Source organism: Branchiostoma belcheri, unplaced genomic scaffold (genome assembly GCF_001625305.1).
Source record: "Branchiostoma belcheri isolate BF01 breed outbred unplaced genomic scaffold, Haploidv18h27 scaffold73, whole genome shotgun sequence".
NCBI lineage: Eukaryota > Metazoa > Chordata > Leptocardii > Amphioxiformes > Branchiostomatidae > Branchiostoma > Branchiostoma belcheri.
Window position 1 is genome coordinate 265,629 of NW_017804387.1, and position 17,618 is coordinate 283,246.

The 17,618-nt window shown below is 39.9% G+C and overlaps 1 protein-coding gene across 1 annotated transcript in view; it reads right to left on the reverse strand.

Moving 5' to 3' along the window:
• The window catches only part of LOC109485162 (FERM domain-containing protein 5-like), a 58,799-nt gene that overhangs the window by 20,071 nt on the left and 21,110 nt on the right, over window positions 1–17,618 (reverse strand). The window contains exons 5-12 of the mRNA XM_019788607.1: window positions 12,899–12,996; window positions 12,140–12,263; window positions 9,310–9,397; window positions 8,616–8,704; window positions 5,812–5,875; window positions 4,970–5,058; window positions 4,419–4,502; window positions 1,338–1,406 (exon numbers count right to left, since the gene is read on the reverse strand). Of these exons, the coding sequence (XP_019644166.1) occupies window positions 1,338–1,406; window positions 4,419–4,502; window positions 4,970–5,058; window positions 5,812–5,875; window positions 8,616–8,704; window positions 9,310–9,397; window positions 12,140–12,263; window positions 12,899–12,996 (705 nt within the window). The remainder of the gene's footprint in view (window positions 1–1,337; window positions 1,407–4,418; window positions 4,503–4,969; window positions 5,059–5,811; window positions 5,876–8,615; window positions 8,705–9,309; window positions 9,398–12,139; window positions 12,264–12,898; window positions 12,997–17,618) is intronic.

A 17,618-nucleotide genomic window follows, 5' to 3' on the forward strand; every position in this document is an offset into this window, starting at 1 on the left:
TCTACATTAAAACTTCATACAGACAATCTACAACTACAGTACTTATCATAACCTATAACAATATACCTGTAACAATTGGACTCTGTCAGTGAGTCACCAGTGCTAACTTCATGCTTTTCCAGAACTTAGAGTTTGAGCAAAAAGACACTAAATCGTAGAAAAAAGGGTAGGAAAAAGGCTACAGTTATAAGAAAGAGACAGACAGAATTTATTTTTTTCTCCAAAAACATCCCACTGTCATGTTATGATAATAAATTCCTGTCACACCATGAAGGCACCACAAACACTTAATGTTGATACAAAGTCACGCATTTCACCATTTTATCGCTAACATTTTTATGGACCTGAACTTTGTAAGGCCAACGACAGTCACCTCCAAAAAGCCCTTGACATTGTGGAACAGACAAATGTCTTGCATCCAAACTCTTCTTCTCATAAAAATCAAGTTGCCGTGGTTGAAAGTGATTGTAAATTAAATTGAATCAATGTATTCTATTTCAAAGAATATTGTTTCACTGCAATGCTTTCTGAAAGGACTTTGCACGTAATACTAAAATTGTATGTGACCCTTTAGTATGTCATGAAATGTCATGTAACAGTACAAATGTATATATAATATATGACATCAACACAATCCTGCTGCCTACCTTAAGATTGAGACATTTAAAAAAACAGTGAATTCCAAGGGATATACTGATAAATGCAGCAGTCTAGTAATTCCTGCGGTATGCACACTTTAGATATCCAGGTGTTGCAGACATTCTTGAAAAAGCCTCGATAATAAGGTGGTCTTGGGGTACCAGGTAGAGAGTTGATGCTAACGTCATGCATCATACTAAGTACGATTTTAAAGATCCTCTATAGCAAGAGAGAAAACAAAAGTGGACATTCAAAATTAAGATGCTAAATTGACCATTAAAGATTCTCAAAGTCATCACGGCCGTTTAATGCATTATGCTGGATGAATATTTTATGTAAACTGTTTGTGATAGATGATATCATTGATGTTTCTCAAAAGCTCAGAGAACAAAGTTTTAAAAGGTTAATACCAAACTTAAGGTCCATTAAACGACAAACTCATTTTTCTGGGAGCTGTAATTGATGGATCAATCCCAAGCCCCTTTCCCAGAACTGGAGAGAAACAATGAGCATTCATCATGACAAAATAAAGTCACATATAATATACAACATGATAGCTGTTACATGGCCACAGAACAACATAAATCTACTTGGACATAATTACAAGCACCTGAGGCAGCCACTTATCTTCATTTCTCTGCCAAAAGTTATAACTAAATCATCTGTCAAACGTGCGAAACAACAGATATCGTTCTGACCTGACCACCTGCGGCTCCTGTCGGCTGATTTTCCCGCTCTCCGCGCTGACTTCCTTCTCGGTCCGACCGCTGGCGGGAATAAACGTGATATCAATTGAGAGCTTACTCGGGCATCTTGCATCTTTCAATAATGCATATTGGAAGCCAGTCTGAGTATTTCACTGCCTCTCAACTGTTCAATTATCACAGTCAGGATATACAGTAAAAATAACACAAGAATAACACTGAGGCAGGAGATTGAAGCTAAATATGAAATATTCATGTTAACTTTTGTGGGAATCTTTTATATTCTTGGAGAGACATTTAAAGGAATAATGGCTGCACCGGTACCAAGGATCACATATAATTTATGCAAGATTGCCAACAACAGGACTGTGTCAGAATTCAGTAAAGGCCGTGCAATATCCCCATTATACCTGTCATCTTAGTGACATACATGTACATGTATGAACATGTAAAAAAAGAAATTGGAAAAGCTGACAAAGGTACAATTTACCACTAGGCCTTTCTGTGATGGCCAAAAGTGAAAATGGATAACGAACACTTTTTCCTTTGCTTTAGCCCAATCAATGAAAAGGTCCTTCCAAGTCAGCACGTAGCTGCAAACTAATACAGTCTGAGAGTAGTAAACAGCACAGGGTTTGAAACTTCGCACTTTTGTCTCAGGTTGGCTCAGGCACCAGCATGCAAGTTATCTTTTTTTGCATACAAAATAACTTTTTATTAAAGTTTACAGCAGTACAGCTTACAGCTTCTGAAACAAAGTGTATTCCACCACGGCTAGCATGTGAGCGATACTTTACAGGTGACCTGGCTTACAGCTTGCCTTCTAAAATAAACAGCCGGTGTTGAAGGCAACCCTATAATGTAGCTTTATAGGCTTGGGTTTTCCACTGGACAACCTGAGAATAAAACGTGTTTCAAACCCTGACAGTGCAATGTGCAGGGATGAGGTCTAATTCACTTTTCACCTTACAGCAATTTTGTAATACTTAAACTGCTAGGTTCTTCATTTCGATTCACTCTCCCCCTCCCCATCATGTTTTGAAGTCTTTGGCTACATACTCAATTGACTTTCTCTGGCCTAAATGCAATGACGGCCATCAATTGGAAAAACATGACTCGTTTTTTTCAGATGTAACGAGCCGTCTGATTAACCCCGTCATCATGCCTCATTACTGTGTGGTACAGGGAGCCTACGCTGATTGCCATGGACACTCATTACCTAAAAATACCTCCATTATAATGCATTTTAGTAGGGCTCGAAATACTGGGTGCATATACATTGTACATTGTACAGGTTAGTGGAGGTAAAATTGGGGCTGTGCAGGTTTTCTGATGTCTACCTGCACCTAACCTGCAATGTAGGTGTGTATGTTGTGTATGTTGATTTTTTTTTGCTGCAATTTGACTGTCACTACCTATTAACTCTTAGTATAAAAGACATAATGGCAATTGTTTCTGAGCAGATTTTAGTGTGATCCATACTTACATACATACAAAGTCTGAGTGGCGCATATAATTACCTTCGCCAAGAAGGTTATGATTTCATTATTGTTTGCCTGTCTGTTTGTCCGTCTGTTTGTCTGTCTGTTTGTCTGTTTGTGAACAGCATAACTCAAGAAGCTTTAGTAGTAGACATGCATTGTCATGAAACTTGGTAGGTGGGTAGATCTTGATAAGACCTATAAATTATCAGATTTTGGCCCCCCTGGCAGCTTTTGTTGGCACTGCAGCAGAACTTCCGGTTTTTATATCTCATGATCTAGCCATGCTAGGGTCATGAATTTTGGATGGTAGATAGCTCTTTGGGCCCCCCAGCGGCTTGTTTTGGAACTGCAAGAGCGTTTGTTGAAAAAATTTTCAAGGATGATAACTCGAACTGGTTGACAGATTATCGTGATTTTTGGTATGTACGTAGCTGAAGTGATGCTTGACATAATTAGATAATTATGCAAATTAGGAGCTAATTTGCATAATTAATGAGGAAATTCAATAAATCTGCTCTTAGATAATAGGATTAGGAAACACTTAAAGTCTTGTGACATGTAATTGAAGAAAAACATCTGAGGATATAGATTATGTATAACTACATGAAGACCTAATTGGCATAATTAATGAAATTGCTATAATTTCATAGTAGTAACTGCTGGGAATTTCATACTTGCATTTGGAAGTTAAGTGAAGGTGAACATCAATAAACATAATTTATTCAAATTATGACGGTCACCTCATTTATGAGGAAGTGCTAGTCCAAGTTTAGTATAAACTTTTTGTTAAGATGAGGTTGTCATTGGGTGGAGATTGGAAAATATGATCAACTGATAATAATATGCAAATAAGGCTCTTCTTTGCAAAATCAACTTGTAAAAAAAGTATAATTCGTCAACCGGAAGGGTTTAATAAATATCATTTGACAGAAGGTATAAGGTCGTGGACCTCTTGTTTTTTCAATGTTTCCTGCAACAGTGCACGAATGCAGAAAAAAGTATTTCATGCCCTGCATTTCTGCTTTCCCGCGATCACAAACATTGGCTGGGGTTACACAAGGTACATGAAAGTCATTCCAAGAAAAGTAGATTTATTTACACATTTCAGCTGCTGTTTTTGTCCGCTGACAAAAGAGGATTCCTCTAGTTAGTCTTTCTTTCTGGGAATCCAATAAAGAGTCCGAGCTTCGTAGACAAACAAAACTATTAAGTAACACAAGCCATTGTTTCCCAGTGCTCTGTTCTGCTGATAAAACAGACCCTGCTTAGTCCTGTTGTGTTATCTTTATGTTCCAGACAAACGGCCATGCAAGAATCTGTGTGACCCTTTGACACACTTAGTGATAGTACAACAGTTTCACCACGATGCTGAGATATGATAGTGCAGTACATGACTGTATATATCACATGCAGTATGCAGGGAATGATACAAGCTCAACAGAGGTCCTCATTGATAAGATTACTTGTTGAAGGATGTTTTCTAACTGAAGAACTTAGTACAAATGGGATAAATCTGCCCTTAGGTTTACTGCATTTGGAGGATTTCATTGAAAACTGTTAGGAATGAGGCCATTAGGAGCACATATCTCACCTGAATCTGAAGCGACTGCCGCGGAGAAAACCCAGACGAGCCAGACCTGACCGCTGAAGTGTCACGTCACTGGACTTCTCAAAACTGAAAATTCCAGACAAATTCCTGATTAGTGTCACTCACAGTGTTCTAGCCAGCCTGGATTTCTTTCATTATCTTAATTTTGTTTGACGAGGCATCATGTACATTGTATATAACTGAAACGTGACAATAGGGTCCATGGGCAAGCTCCCCTGCAAAAATTTTGATATCCTCAGACCCTCTGAAAGGCTATCTACTACATTTTTGAGTGGCAAACTTAGTTTCATGACATCTCTTTCCCTGTCTTAACCTGCTAATTTTTGCCTGTCAAAGACAATGGAATGGGCAAAATTTTTGTCCATCAAGAGTGGCAAAATTCCATCAAATGAAGGAAAGACAGACGGTGTGTCTAACACTGGTCACACATGTCAGTGTGAGCTGTCTCAAGTCTTCTTAAACAGGAAGAGAAGGCAAAATCTTCTTCAAGTAATAATAATAATGAAACAGTCCACAGTAAATTTAGGTCTTACCTGAAGAAGGCATGATTTTCCACTGCACATTTCCAGAGGTGTTTTACAGCTGCTGGGGTGGTGCAACGAAAGTCATAAATCTGCTTCTTCTGAAAAAAAAAACAAACAAACAATGTTACACGCATGCTTCTTGTCTGTGAATTCAATCAATGTCCGAAATGTCCTTGATTAATAATAATAATTGTTCTTACGATTTTTATGTCACAAAATGCATGCATGGGGGTAAGATGTGTTGATCCTAGCTTTGCCATTCTGTATACAGAATGGTTTAACATTTCAAAAGTTACAGAATGGCAAAGCTAGGATTAAAATTATTAATTAAAATTAATCTTCATCTTCTAGGAATGAGTAATTTTGATGAAATCTTGTGTTTTCTAAAATAATATACTAGAAGTATACATTACATGTACTTGCATTATTCATAAGAAGCTTGAATGTAATATTCCTCAACTACATGTACATGAACCTGGTCCAGTTCTATCTAAATAAGAATTTCAAAGCGTTGTAACAGTTACACCATGTATGGCAATTGAAAAGATTGTGGTCATATTGTATCAGGAAAGCAAACATACTTAATGTCATAATTGTAGTGCTTTTTAAACAGGCAAAATCAATCTACACGTCACCTTACCCAGTACCACTGTCTAATCCAATCAGTTTGCTGGAGCGACATCACAGCATCTTGTGATGCCCATCTACTACACAAGACCACTTCCATTACACCGTTCTATTATTAGATTATTGCCTCTGACATTGTATCTGACTTTCCCTTCAACAAATCTGACCTTCCCATTCCAAGATCTCGAGAATTGTGTTTTTAAAGGAGGCTGATCATGACTCACCTCATTTGCAACAATGTAGATATGGAATGACTTGCTGTCATAGGTGAACTTCTGAACATCTTTCCTGGAAATAACAACAAAAAACTACCATATAGTACACATGTACACATGTACAGTACATGGTAGGCAAATAGTACAAATTTTGCCATATCTTGCAGTGAGGCCATGTTGATATGGATGACATCCTCTGGGAACCTCAAAACTGATTGGAACCCCAAATTAAAACTGATGCGAGCGTGCAAGTAACAAAGTTTGGCAAATAAAAAAGTTGCCTTCATTATGAAATCTATGTGGTCACGAAGGTTGAACAAATGACTACTTTTTATATAAATACACAGAGTACAATGTATTGTACAGTATGGCAAATAATAGACATTTTCATTTCATTTCTTCATATTTACCTCCGGGTAGGGATGTATCCCGTGCGCGGAGGTTTTGTGGGGGAAGACGAAAATTGCGTTCGCAGCCATTTCTCGCGTTTGGGTGGACGGATATGTCTGGGACTTGGTATACGTTTTGCTATTGGGCTGTAGATGGTGCACGTTGTTTTGGTTTTTTAGTATGTGTGTTTTAGTGCGTGAAAATGATGGGTTTAGACCGCCGATGGACACCCCTTTCAGTGTGAAAGTGGACCTCTACTTTTGACCTTTGCATGTATAAGGACCATTGAGGTCTCGACCACTGATCTGACCTTTCACACAGAGGGGTGTCAGCATTCTCGATAAATTCTTTCTTTGAAACTGTTCAGATGTGAACCACATGTGCCGTCAATCAACGTCTCATTATCGTGCCTGGTGGGACCGGCTGGGGGGATAGGAAGACTGCACATTGCATTTGGAGGGTACTTTAGTACGCGTTCACACTTCCGGGTACCGCGAGTTATTTTTATCTGGCTCGAACATCAAAAAGGGCGCATAGAAATTGTCCCGAAACGGTGTACACAATCTACGTTAGGTAATGTACAATCCCTATCACCTGGCGCTGAAACGTCGCTCATGACAGCACCGGGGTGAAAACATGACAACGAGAAATGACAATCATCACACAAGGTCTCTGCAATACGCTGGTCAACTATGCTGGACACTGAGCGAGGCGGTCTCGCTGCTACATCTGGAAACAATGAACACTGCCCCGGAAAGGCCGGCAGGCCGGCCGTGTCTGAAACAGGGCTGCTATTCACACTGATATCTAAACAAAGACATGGCGGCACGGCATGCGGAGAAAGTGAAGACGGGTTGAGCCTTTCTTTGCCATGTGTAAGATTTGGCTGTCCCACCCAAGGCTGCGGTGACGTGCAGGTCATGTGTGGTGGACCAATGAGAGTGTAGATCGCGCTGCTATTTACATATGAAAATGGCGCACGCATGGTTTTGAACAGCGACGTGGAGAACACGTTTTTTATCCCGGAATTTTCATAGTTTTGACTGTTTTTTTTGGCACGCCGTGATTATGCTGACACCTCTTAGGGTGTGAAAATGGTCGCTCGGGTTGACCATTTGTGGTTACATCTTCGCCTACCGATCAGCACAGTCAGCTCGGTGTGTGTGAAAGTGGTTTTGTCTTTTGATTTTCGGCGTGTATAAAGTGCCGCAGGCGTCGTCCACATCTGGTGAGAGGGGGTGTCAGGTATCGAGGAAAAATATTATCGCAGTTGTATCTCGCGCTGACGGGACCCATGAAAATCCAGCTCGGTACGCTGACTTCCGGGTACCGCGGGTTATTTTTATCTGGCTCGAACATCAAAAAGGGCGCATAGAAATTGTCCCGAAAATTCTTTTAGAGTCTAATCACAACGCTGAAAATGAGGTTCTAAGTTTTAACCATAACATGAAAGATATGAACACGCTTCTGTGCATGTTTTGATGTGGTTTTTTTTACGTGATTTGAACTAGTGTGGGGAGGGATGGCAGCCACGGGGGGAAGCGTAGCGGCTTGATAAATTTTCGAGAGCAAGTTCCGCGCACTGGAGTTGATTTCTCACGCGGCCGTTTGTGTAGGTGTTTGTTTACATTATCACTGGTCGCTGAGGGTCGGGCAGCCAGATTCGCCACGGGATGCCCCCTGTCCTTTCTATTTTGGGGGCACAGATCATTTAGCCATTTACAAACATTTCGAAACTTTTGGAAAAAATGGTATTCGCGTGAACACACACACACCCAGACACCATTCACTAATTTAAAGAACAGTCCCAACATGCACCCAACATTCTGCAACATACATAATACCCGGAGGTACAAAATCTACGATTTTCCTTGTTTCCTTTGGAACTGATTTTGGTATTCTACAACATTGTTTTCCAATTTTTTTTGCACTATACGTCATATATTTGCTTAATAATATTTTGCAGCTCTGTACGATTTACAGTATGGTTGAAAACTTTTTTTGGGAAATGGACGAAAATTTGTGCGTGCGCTGATGTTATCCATAATACATTTTCATCAACATGGCCTAACTACTGTAACAATGTATGCGGGTGGACTGTCCTGCCAATCTCCAGTTACTATATCTGCCCTTCCCTTCTACTGCATTCAGACAAACAAGCAAACACACACACACAAACACAATGAAAACAATACCTCCACATCCAGAGGTACCGGTAAATATCCATATTAACCTACATGTGTATTATTATATGTATTGTGGCATGAGGGGAGCTTTAGCTTGGGGAGATACATTGTGTACTGCATTGCCTGCTTCCCTGTAGTTCACATAATCTTCACTAGATGTCATTCATACATGTAATAATCAAAACTTTGGATTAGACTAGAGGGCAACATTGTCTTAAATACCTGGCCAATACTTACCACTTGAAGAAGTGTGTCTTCTTGTTGCCTTGAAAAATGACCACCCCTTGATGTGTGAACCCCAGGTACATTTGGCTTCCAAGAACATCCTGAATGCACAAAAACACATTGTACAAGCTGAGGTACATACTTGTGTGGCAGCAAAACACCACAGCAGGTTTTTGGTTTTTGCAATGAGAGAATCCTTTCTATATTCCAGCTTTCATGCTTTATTTGCTCAATTGCTATGATATGATGACTTTATTATTATATCATCAAAGTTTAATTTTGTACCTTCAGGGTGTATCTAAGTAAAAATGCAACCTGTTTTTTTAGAAGGTCTAAAAGCCAGACAAACCATTTACAAGTACTTCATGAGACAGGAATCTTCAAGTTTGTAATATCTGTATCTGTATCAGTATAGGCAGCATAACTGCCCCTCAGCATAACAGTGGTGTGGCAGCAGCTGGCTACATGTATATATTACATTTTGTACACTGAACCTAGCCTTTGCACATGTACAAATGTAACCCTACTAAACATTGTTTAAAGCTATCTATAGCTAGTGATGATGCCTCAACTGTACTTAGTGACAGCAAGTTCCACTGTACAATAGTTCTAGGAACAATGTTTTTGAACGCAACAATCCCTGGTTGATAACTTGATGGCAAGACTACATATGTATTTTTTGTAATATTTGCTACTATGCCCATACCTTTACAGGATGGGGATCCAGTCCATATGTTTCCAGTTCCTTCACTTTCCTAAGGAAGTTCAGCTCTGCTTCTGCTGGTGCTTGGCCCCTAAGCACATTTCATATACAGGAAACATAAGCCTTAAGGATATAATCATAACTACAATGTTAGTATTAAAATGACACAGTCCCAGGAGTATATACATATCTAGGGTTTGAAATATTTTTTTCTCAGGTTGCCCACACAAGCTAGTCAATATTTCAGGTTGCCGTCAATACCGTCTCTGTATTTTAGAGAGCAAACCATAAGCCAGGCCACCTGTAAACGTGATGCTTACATGCTGGATGAGGCAGGAAACAGTTAACTTCAGAAGCCGTAACTTTCACATTGGGCAACCTGGGGTCTCCAATAAGCCTCACACAGAAACCATTTCTTGCGTGGCAAGAGTGCGAGAGTGGGTATTTTGAACCCTGATATGAGTGATATCTGTTTGTTCCAATACATGTAACTACAATGTGGTATGCAGTGTTCGAAATACCTGCCTGCAGTCTGCAATCTGCAGATAGATTTTCAAGATTGCAGAAGAAAAAATTATACAATCTGCACATTTGCAGAAGGAAAAATAGGCTCCAGATTCATTAGTTTTCAATTTAGCAAACTAAAACTCCCAGGCCCCAGGGACAGACTGTTCTGAAACAACAGGAACTTCTTCACTAATTTGCATCATCCTTGTCAATGTCTAACTTTTGTTTCCTTTTGGACTTCCAAAAAATTGTCTTCACTAATTTGCATATCAATCCATAGTTTATGCTTACAAACCTGAAATTCTCCTGCAGTCCAGTAATGCTACTGTACAGATTTACAAAGCTATATATGATGTAAAAAAGGAATTATTGGTTTGAGAAGGTTGTAGTATGGAGGCTTGTGTATTTGCAGAAAGGTTGTAATATGGAGGCTTGTGTATTTGCAGAAAGGTTGTAATATGGAGGCTTGTGTATTTGCAGAAAGTATTTCCAATTTGCAGAACAAAATTTTGACTCTTCTGCAATATTGCAGAGTACTGAAAAAAAGTATTTCGACCACTGGGTATGTAATATCCAAAAATTCAAAAGACTCCTGGCCTTATTTCACAGTTCTGAGCAAGGAAGTACAGTTAAATGTATTTCAATGACAGATATACCAGTAAGTCTTTAGTCAAGATGAGGAGATTAACAGATCAGCACCAAGGACAGCTCCATTGATATACACATTCAAGATGTAGTAAGTAAAAAAAACATCTCTTTATTTTTAAACAGCCATAGACAAGAACATTTAATCCATATTTGCATGGCAGATAGTCAGGAGTCTTTAGTCAAGGTGACAAGATAACAAATCAGCACCAAGGACAGCTCCATTGATATACAGATGATGTAGTAAGACAATTTCAACTACTGCTACTACAATACATCTTTTTTGAAAAGCCATAGACAAGAAACTTCAGTGCATTTCTGTATTTTTTTTCTGTATAATGTGCGTAATAAATGTGTTACGTTCTTGCTGTTATATTGTAATAAACTGGTCGCGCACTGGACTTTCAAAGAGCTTCATACTTAATTGTCTTGCCCCCAGGACTCCAAGCACCAGAGTCAGGTGACTGGGTTGGACTGCTCTACTTTTAAGATAGGGGGTTTTGTAACAGGATTGCTCTACTTCTAAGACAGCGGGGGGGGGGGGTGTTACAGGTAGGGGACAAATGGTTCACAGTGGGTTCATAACACGCATCCCCTTATACGGGAGGATTGACAAGGTCAATCTGAATTGACAAGGTCAATCTGAATCATCATAAACAGGTAAGCCCACTGGTTAACTACTTAGTCACAGATAGCATGTGTATCGTTGTACATGTATCATATCAAAGCCATAATATACAGAAATGCATTTTTCTTTCTGCTCAGGAACTATCCATTGTGAAACCAGATGTGGAAACAACTGCTTTGTAGCTATGATTTGTACTTCTGAAAACAAACCATGGCTAACATAAAGAGAACCATTTGAATGTCTGGCACACTGAGGAACAATTTGCTACAATGTGAGTGTCTACCAAATAATGGTTGGGAAGTATTTAAACAGCTGTTATAGTAAGAAAACACTGACAATTGGAACAAGGTAGCTATGATTTGTACTTCAGAAAATAAACCATGGCTAACATAGAGAGATCCAGTTGAAAATCTGGCACAATGAGGCACAATTTGCTATGGTTCACAGTGGGTTCATAACAAAATGCAGTATCCAATTTACTACATACCTAACCTCAAAATTAATGGAAGTATGAAATTTTATTGCATGTTCATTCCCCGGGGGGATAAATGCATCATGTGTATGTCAATGGAGCTGTCCTTGGTGCTGATTTGTTATCTTGTCACCTTGACTAAAGACTCCTGACTATCTGCCATGCAAATATGGATTAAATGTTCTTGTCTATGGCTGTTTAAAAGAGATGTTTTTTTTACTTACTACATCTTGAATGTGTATATCAATGGAGCTGTCCTTGGTGCTGATCTGTTAATCTCGTCATCTTGACTAAAGACTTACTGATATATCTGTCATTGAAATACATTTAACTGTACCTCCTTGCTCAGGTCTGTGGAATAAAGCCAGGAGTCTTTTGAATTTTTGGATATTACATACTACATTGTAGTTACATGTATTAGAACAAACAGATATCATTCATAATGAAGGATCATTTGTAGTCAAATGACCACTTCAGTGTGGTAAAGGTGAAAGTCCGAACCTTTTTAAGCATACATTTGTATCTAGGGTGATCTGACATGTTTTGTTGATCTGATTTAATGAGAAGAAGGCATAGTCTACCTGGTATGGTCTCTGTGTAGCTCGGCTACCTTCTGTTCCAGCTTGGCTGACTGCTTGGCAAACAACTTGAACTCTGACACGTACCCTTGTGGGTGATCATCCTGATCATAGTCTCCAAGCTCAGCTGGAGAAACCAACATACAGGACCACTTTATCATGCAAAGAACATTACATACATGTACATCAAACAACAATGGGAGATATTTGATTTTTTTACTTCACTGAGTAAAAGATAAACTGTAACTTGCCCAAGTGACCATCTCTATCATCTGGCAAGAACGACTGCTTTTTCCAGTCTTGATCCTCCAGCCAATAAATGTAAGCATTAAGAGACTTGCCTACACCAACCACATGTCCAACGTGACCCTGAACCGTGAACAGCCCTATTTGGAACCACACATGGCCCAATCTCTGCCTATATGTTGACTAGTGAGAAACCTTGATGGAATAGGCCACTTTGCCATTGATTTTGACAGCATGACAGTCTTTGCACAAAGTAAAATGGTGCAGACTGGGTCACTTTTGGTCTTTGGGGCAGTCTACTGTGTCTTGTCTTGTCACCAAGCTTTTTGTATAAGAAGACCACTTGTCCTCTGTCCCATGGGTGGAAGTCTTAGACTATACTTGAATTTGCTGAGATTGAATATGGTCATCAGTTCAGATCCACACTGAACATGCATGTCTTGTAATACATCTCAGCATAAGTGTAAATGTACACTTTGAGCCACACAAAGATAGTCTTTTAGACCACAGTCATACCTTGGATAATGTAGGCCCCTAAGTGGGCAGCATCCTCTGTGCTACATAGCAGTCTGCCATGTAGGAGGTCTCTTTTCAACTGCAGAAACAACTCATATCTGGAAATAAAATGGAGATGATTTAGAAAGCTCGCTGTGAATGAATTGTACTTGAAGGCTACCATCTGGCCAAATGTATTCGGAACTTACAGTTTGAAGACTTTTGGGCTAGAAGGAACAGGTATACGTAGGGTCTAAAGTTTCCTAGTTTGGTCAAATTTTGTTCATTTCAACAGTTTAGTGGGCAAAGAGAGACCTGAGTGACTCAGGTCTTGCCTGTTGAGGGCGGATGGATACATGGGAAAATTGGGTCAAAAGTATGGGTTGTTTACTGTTGTCAGCTGTTGTCAGAGTTTGAGCTGGTCAACCCCGTTTTATTTCTACTGTATATTTGGGAAGAAGACCCTTGTGGCTCTCTGGTGCAGAAAAATTTTCGAGATTGAAATATGACAAAGTTGTTTCATTGGGATTTGTTGTAGCGTATTTAACTATAGGCTTCTATGCATGGTGTAAGGTACTCTCTGCCCTGCATGTCATGATGTATGCAACAAACATGTGCTTTGGCTGTGTCAGCAGTGCCTCCTTACAATTCATGTGAGTACTGCAGCCCAAAGAAAGAAAAATATTTGGTTTGATTTATCATCAACAACTAACAAGACCAGACATTCCTCTCACTGATGAAATAAAGTTTAACAGTAACTACCAAAATCAAAGCAGTTAACAGAATCCAACAAGTAAAATCTGAGATTTTATACCTCCGGGCTTTTATTGTATATTTTTATATAGGGTTTTAAACAAAGAATTTATCGAGACAGGACACCCCTCTGTGTGAGGGGTCATATACGTGGACCAGACCGAGAATAGCCTAAACACGCCAAAGGTCAACGGTCGCGACCACTTTCACGCTTAAAGGGGTGTTTTGGGGGCACCAAAAGGCACTATTTTCACGCCCGAAAACACATATACAATAAAAACGAAAGAGCGTGCATCATCTGCAGCCCAATAGCAAAACATATACCGAGTCTCAAAAGAATCCGTCCACCCAAACGCGAGAAACAGCTGCGAACATGAAAATCTAAATCTCTCACAAAACCCTTCCGCGGAAGGATGTCTCAGGGCTCGAAATACCCGGTGGCGCACTGGCGCGGCGCCACCTGATTTTGCTTGGCGCCACTTATTCCTACACTCAGGTGGCGCAGCGCGCCACCTATAATTTGCGTGGATCGAGCCGCTAATCGCATGGATCGGGCCCCATTGTCGGCACAATCTTGTGAATTGTCGATGAATTGTCGATCTCGCCATGACGCCACAAAGAAAACGTTCTCATTGGTAGAAAATCAGACACCTCGCTGGCGTTTCACAACACAATTTTCATGTAAACAACTCCGACTGTCCTTGTTTACATGCAAAGCGCGCCGATAGGCGATACAAAATCCTGCCGCCCGGCCGCCCGACCGACCGCATGCGACGCTAAGTTTTCGGCGGCTCGGCGGGAAAATAATCCATCCCCAGAAGAAATTTTACGCATGAAAATAACAACTACAACTTGTTTTCGTCGTTATATGAGTTTCTGAGGCCGTAAAATGTTAAAACGGTTGAAATTTGTCAGAAAAAACAGCTCGAAAGACAGAATGAAAATGGCCGACGCTGCTTCCAACAATGTGGTCAAAGGTGAAGATAGCATCCAAGCGTCCAAGATACATGTACTAGTATTACACGCATGAAAAAAATTTTTTCGGCAACGACAGAAATAAAAATTCACTCGTATTTTTAAAAGGTTAATTTGTAAACATTACCGTGAAACTTTCCGAATTTATTGGTTTCTAGTGTCAGAATATAATGTTGTTTCTATGAATGTGCGGTTGGATGCTGTGGAGGCTTTTACAATTGGGAGAATCAGATATTAAGAGCATGCTTTCTTTCTTTCTTACTTTCTTTATTGAGTGTCTCTAAATTTTTTTTTTTTTAGTATGAGTTTATAGACATAATCACATTTCTATTTGTTCAGCTGTGTCAATATGTGATTTTGTTTGGGAAATATGATTGGGTTAAAAAGTTTGGTATATATTAATTATGTCCGTAACACCTTAGGAATACTTGCTCCAAGTTCCAGGTAATAAGTACATGTACAATTTGTATCATGTATTTTTCACTTGTTGAACTTGTGGAAGCACCGTTGGCCCCCGGTTAGGGGTCATCCGGGGAACCTATGCCCAATTTTTTTTTAAATCAAGGGAGCTAATACCATTTTTTATTAGATTTTGAAGATTTGTCCGGGGGGTATGTTTATTCCGAGGGAAAAGTGTTTATTTGGCAGATGAGAGTAACATTATCCTTGCGCAAACGAAGAACATGGCGCACGTAACACCACCCGCATAAGTGTGCCGCCATGTAGAGGCGTGGCATTCCAACGGCGGCAGCCCTGTGATGAAGTGATGTAAAGGTGGCATTCTTTATTAAAACATTGTTGTTTGAGAGCTTTTGTGTTCTTTACATTACTTTATTTTATAACATAAAACTTAAGAAGTTAACTAGAAGAAAACGTAATAGGTATAAGTAGCAGATTTGAAGAAAATGATAACTTGGAAGTGTTGCCACTTAAATACTGATGGCGCCACCTGGCTTTTGACTCAGGTGGCAACATGCGCCACCTGGCTGAAAAAAGTATTTCGAGCCCTGTGTCTCCTCCCCCGGAGGTAATAACCATGGACTGCTTACTTGAAACGTATCAACAAATCTCTTATCTATTGACTGGTAATTTATCTTACTGTATCTTAAATGCCATTTGAGGCCATCACCACATCAGTGTGTTATATCCTGTGTCAGAAATGATCTCATCCTGCATTTTGTCTAGTAACTGGTGACCAGGGTGATGGTACCCATTTTCTACACTTGAATGAGTAAAAGGGACAGCTGCCTTTTGAAACATTTTTCTCTGTCACACCCACTTAAAAGCCCTTTCAATTTTACAGCCAGTTAATACTGGAATTGTCACAGTAGTGAGAGGTACAAGTAACACTACATTCAGGGTGATAGGAATTCTGGTGTCATATACAAATGTATACTATCTGTTGTTTTTTCCTTGCTTTATTGCAAGGTCACAAAATTGCTTTTGTTAACAGTGCCTGGAAATGAACTTTTGGGAAAGGTCATTCCACTATTCCCTTCATGTACACAGTCTATTATTTCCTGCAGAACAGATTGATGTAGATTTTCTCCTACAGTGATAAATGGGGTTTCTGTTCAGTACAAAGGAGCGTCTCTAAATTTTTAACTAGAACATGTAGAATAAGATCCTACTACTACAAAACATGTAATTTGCATTTAGAGATCCTCGTTTGGACTCGGCAGAAACCCTATTAATCACTGTCCCTTTGCTGTCCACTCATTCTCCAGACTTTTTGCCTTTTGGCATCCAATGCAATTTCAGGACGGATTTTCAAGGCAGTTTTCTGGTCATTCTTTTAATGTTGTAATTTGAATCAAATCCAATGTATTCCATAGCATACTGCTATCTGTGAGGCAAAAGTGTGACGTCACTGACAGAAAATGGTTGCTTGTTAAGTGTTGTACTTGTAGGCTGGTTCTAGCTATTTATGGGCCATACCCAAAAAATAAACAGAAGTCTCATGTAACTTGTTTTGGGGCTATCTATTATGTATCAAATGTGCTAAGAAATGGCAGTTAATGACAATATCAGACAAATTTCCTCATCCAGAATATTTTGCCCTGAAACTGAATTGGATGCCTTTAAACCTTGTGGAAACCTCACATTGCCAGGGGCAGACCACAAATTACACACTTGGAAAGATAAACCAACAGATCCAAAAGGACCTTATCAGATTTCATGGTTGCAGGAGGGAAGTTTACAGCATCATCAAGTGCCTGCTCAACCCTGAAATAGGAACTGTTCTTCTGAACTTGTAAATAAAGACTAGCAGCTGGCACATTTCATGCAGCACTGACTTTGTCATCAACCTCTGAAATGCCAACAGTAATGGCAGAGACAGAATTAGCAACCAAGAAAAGGGTGCTAGAAAAAAAGGCTGGGGAGTTAGTGAGGCAGATGCCATGCCAGTCTCCATTGGTGTTTTACTAACTGTTTGTCTGTTTGTTTCTTTGTTTACTTGCACAACAAGAAAGTACATATTAGTACAGTTAACAATACAAACAGGTGAAGAGGAGGGAAAAGGTGTCAGTATAGCTTATACTACATGTAGGCCCTCCTCCTCTATACTAATAAAACACACACACACACACACGTGCACACACACACACATACACACACACACACGTGCACACACACACATGCACACACACACACACACATACACACACACACACGTGCACACACACATGCACACACACACACTGACACACACACACACTGACACACACACACACTGACACACACACACACGTGCACACACACACACCACACATGTACACACAAACACACTGACACACACACAGCACACACGTGCACACACACACCACACACACACACACTCACACACACACACACACACACACACACATGTGCACACACACGGCACACACACACACACACACACTGACACACACTTGCACACACACACACCACACACACACACTGACACACACACACACGTGCACACACACACACCACACACACAAACACACTGACACACACACACAGCACA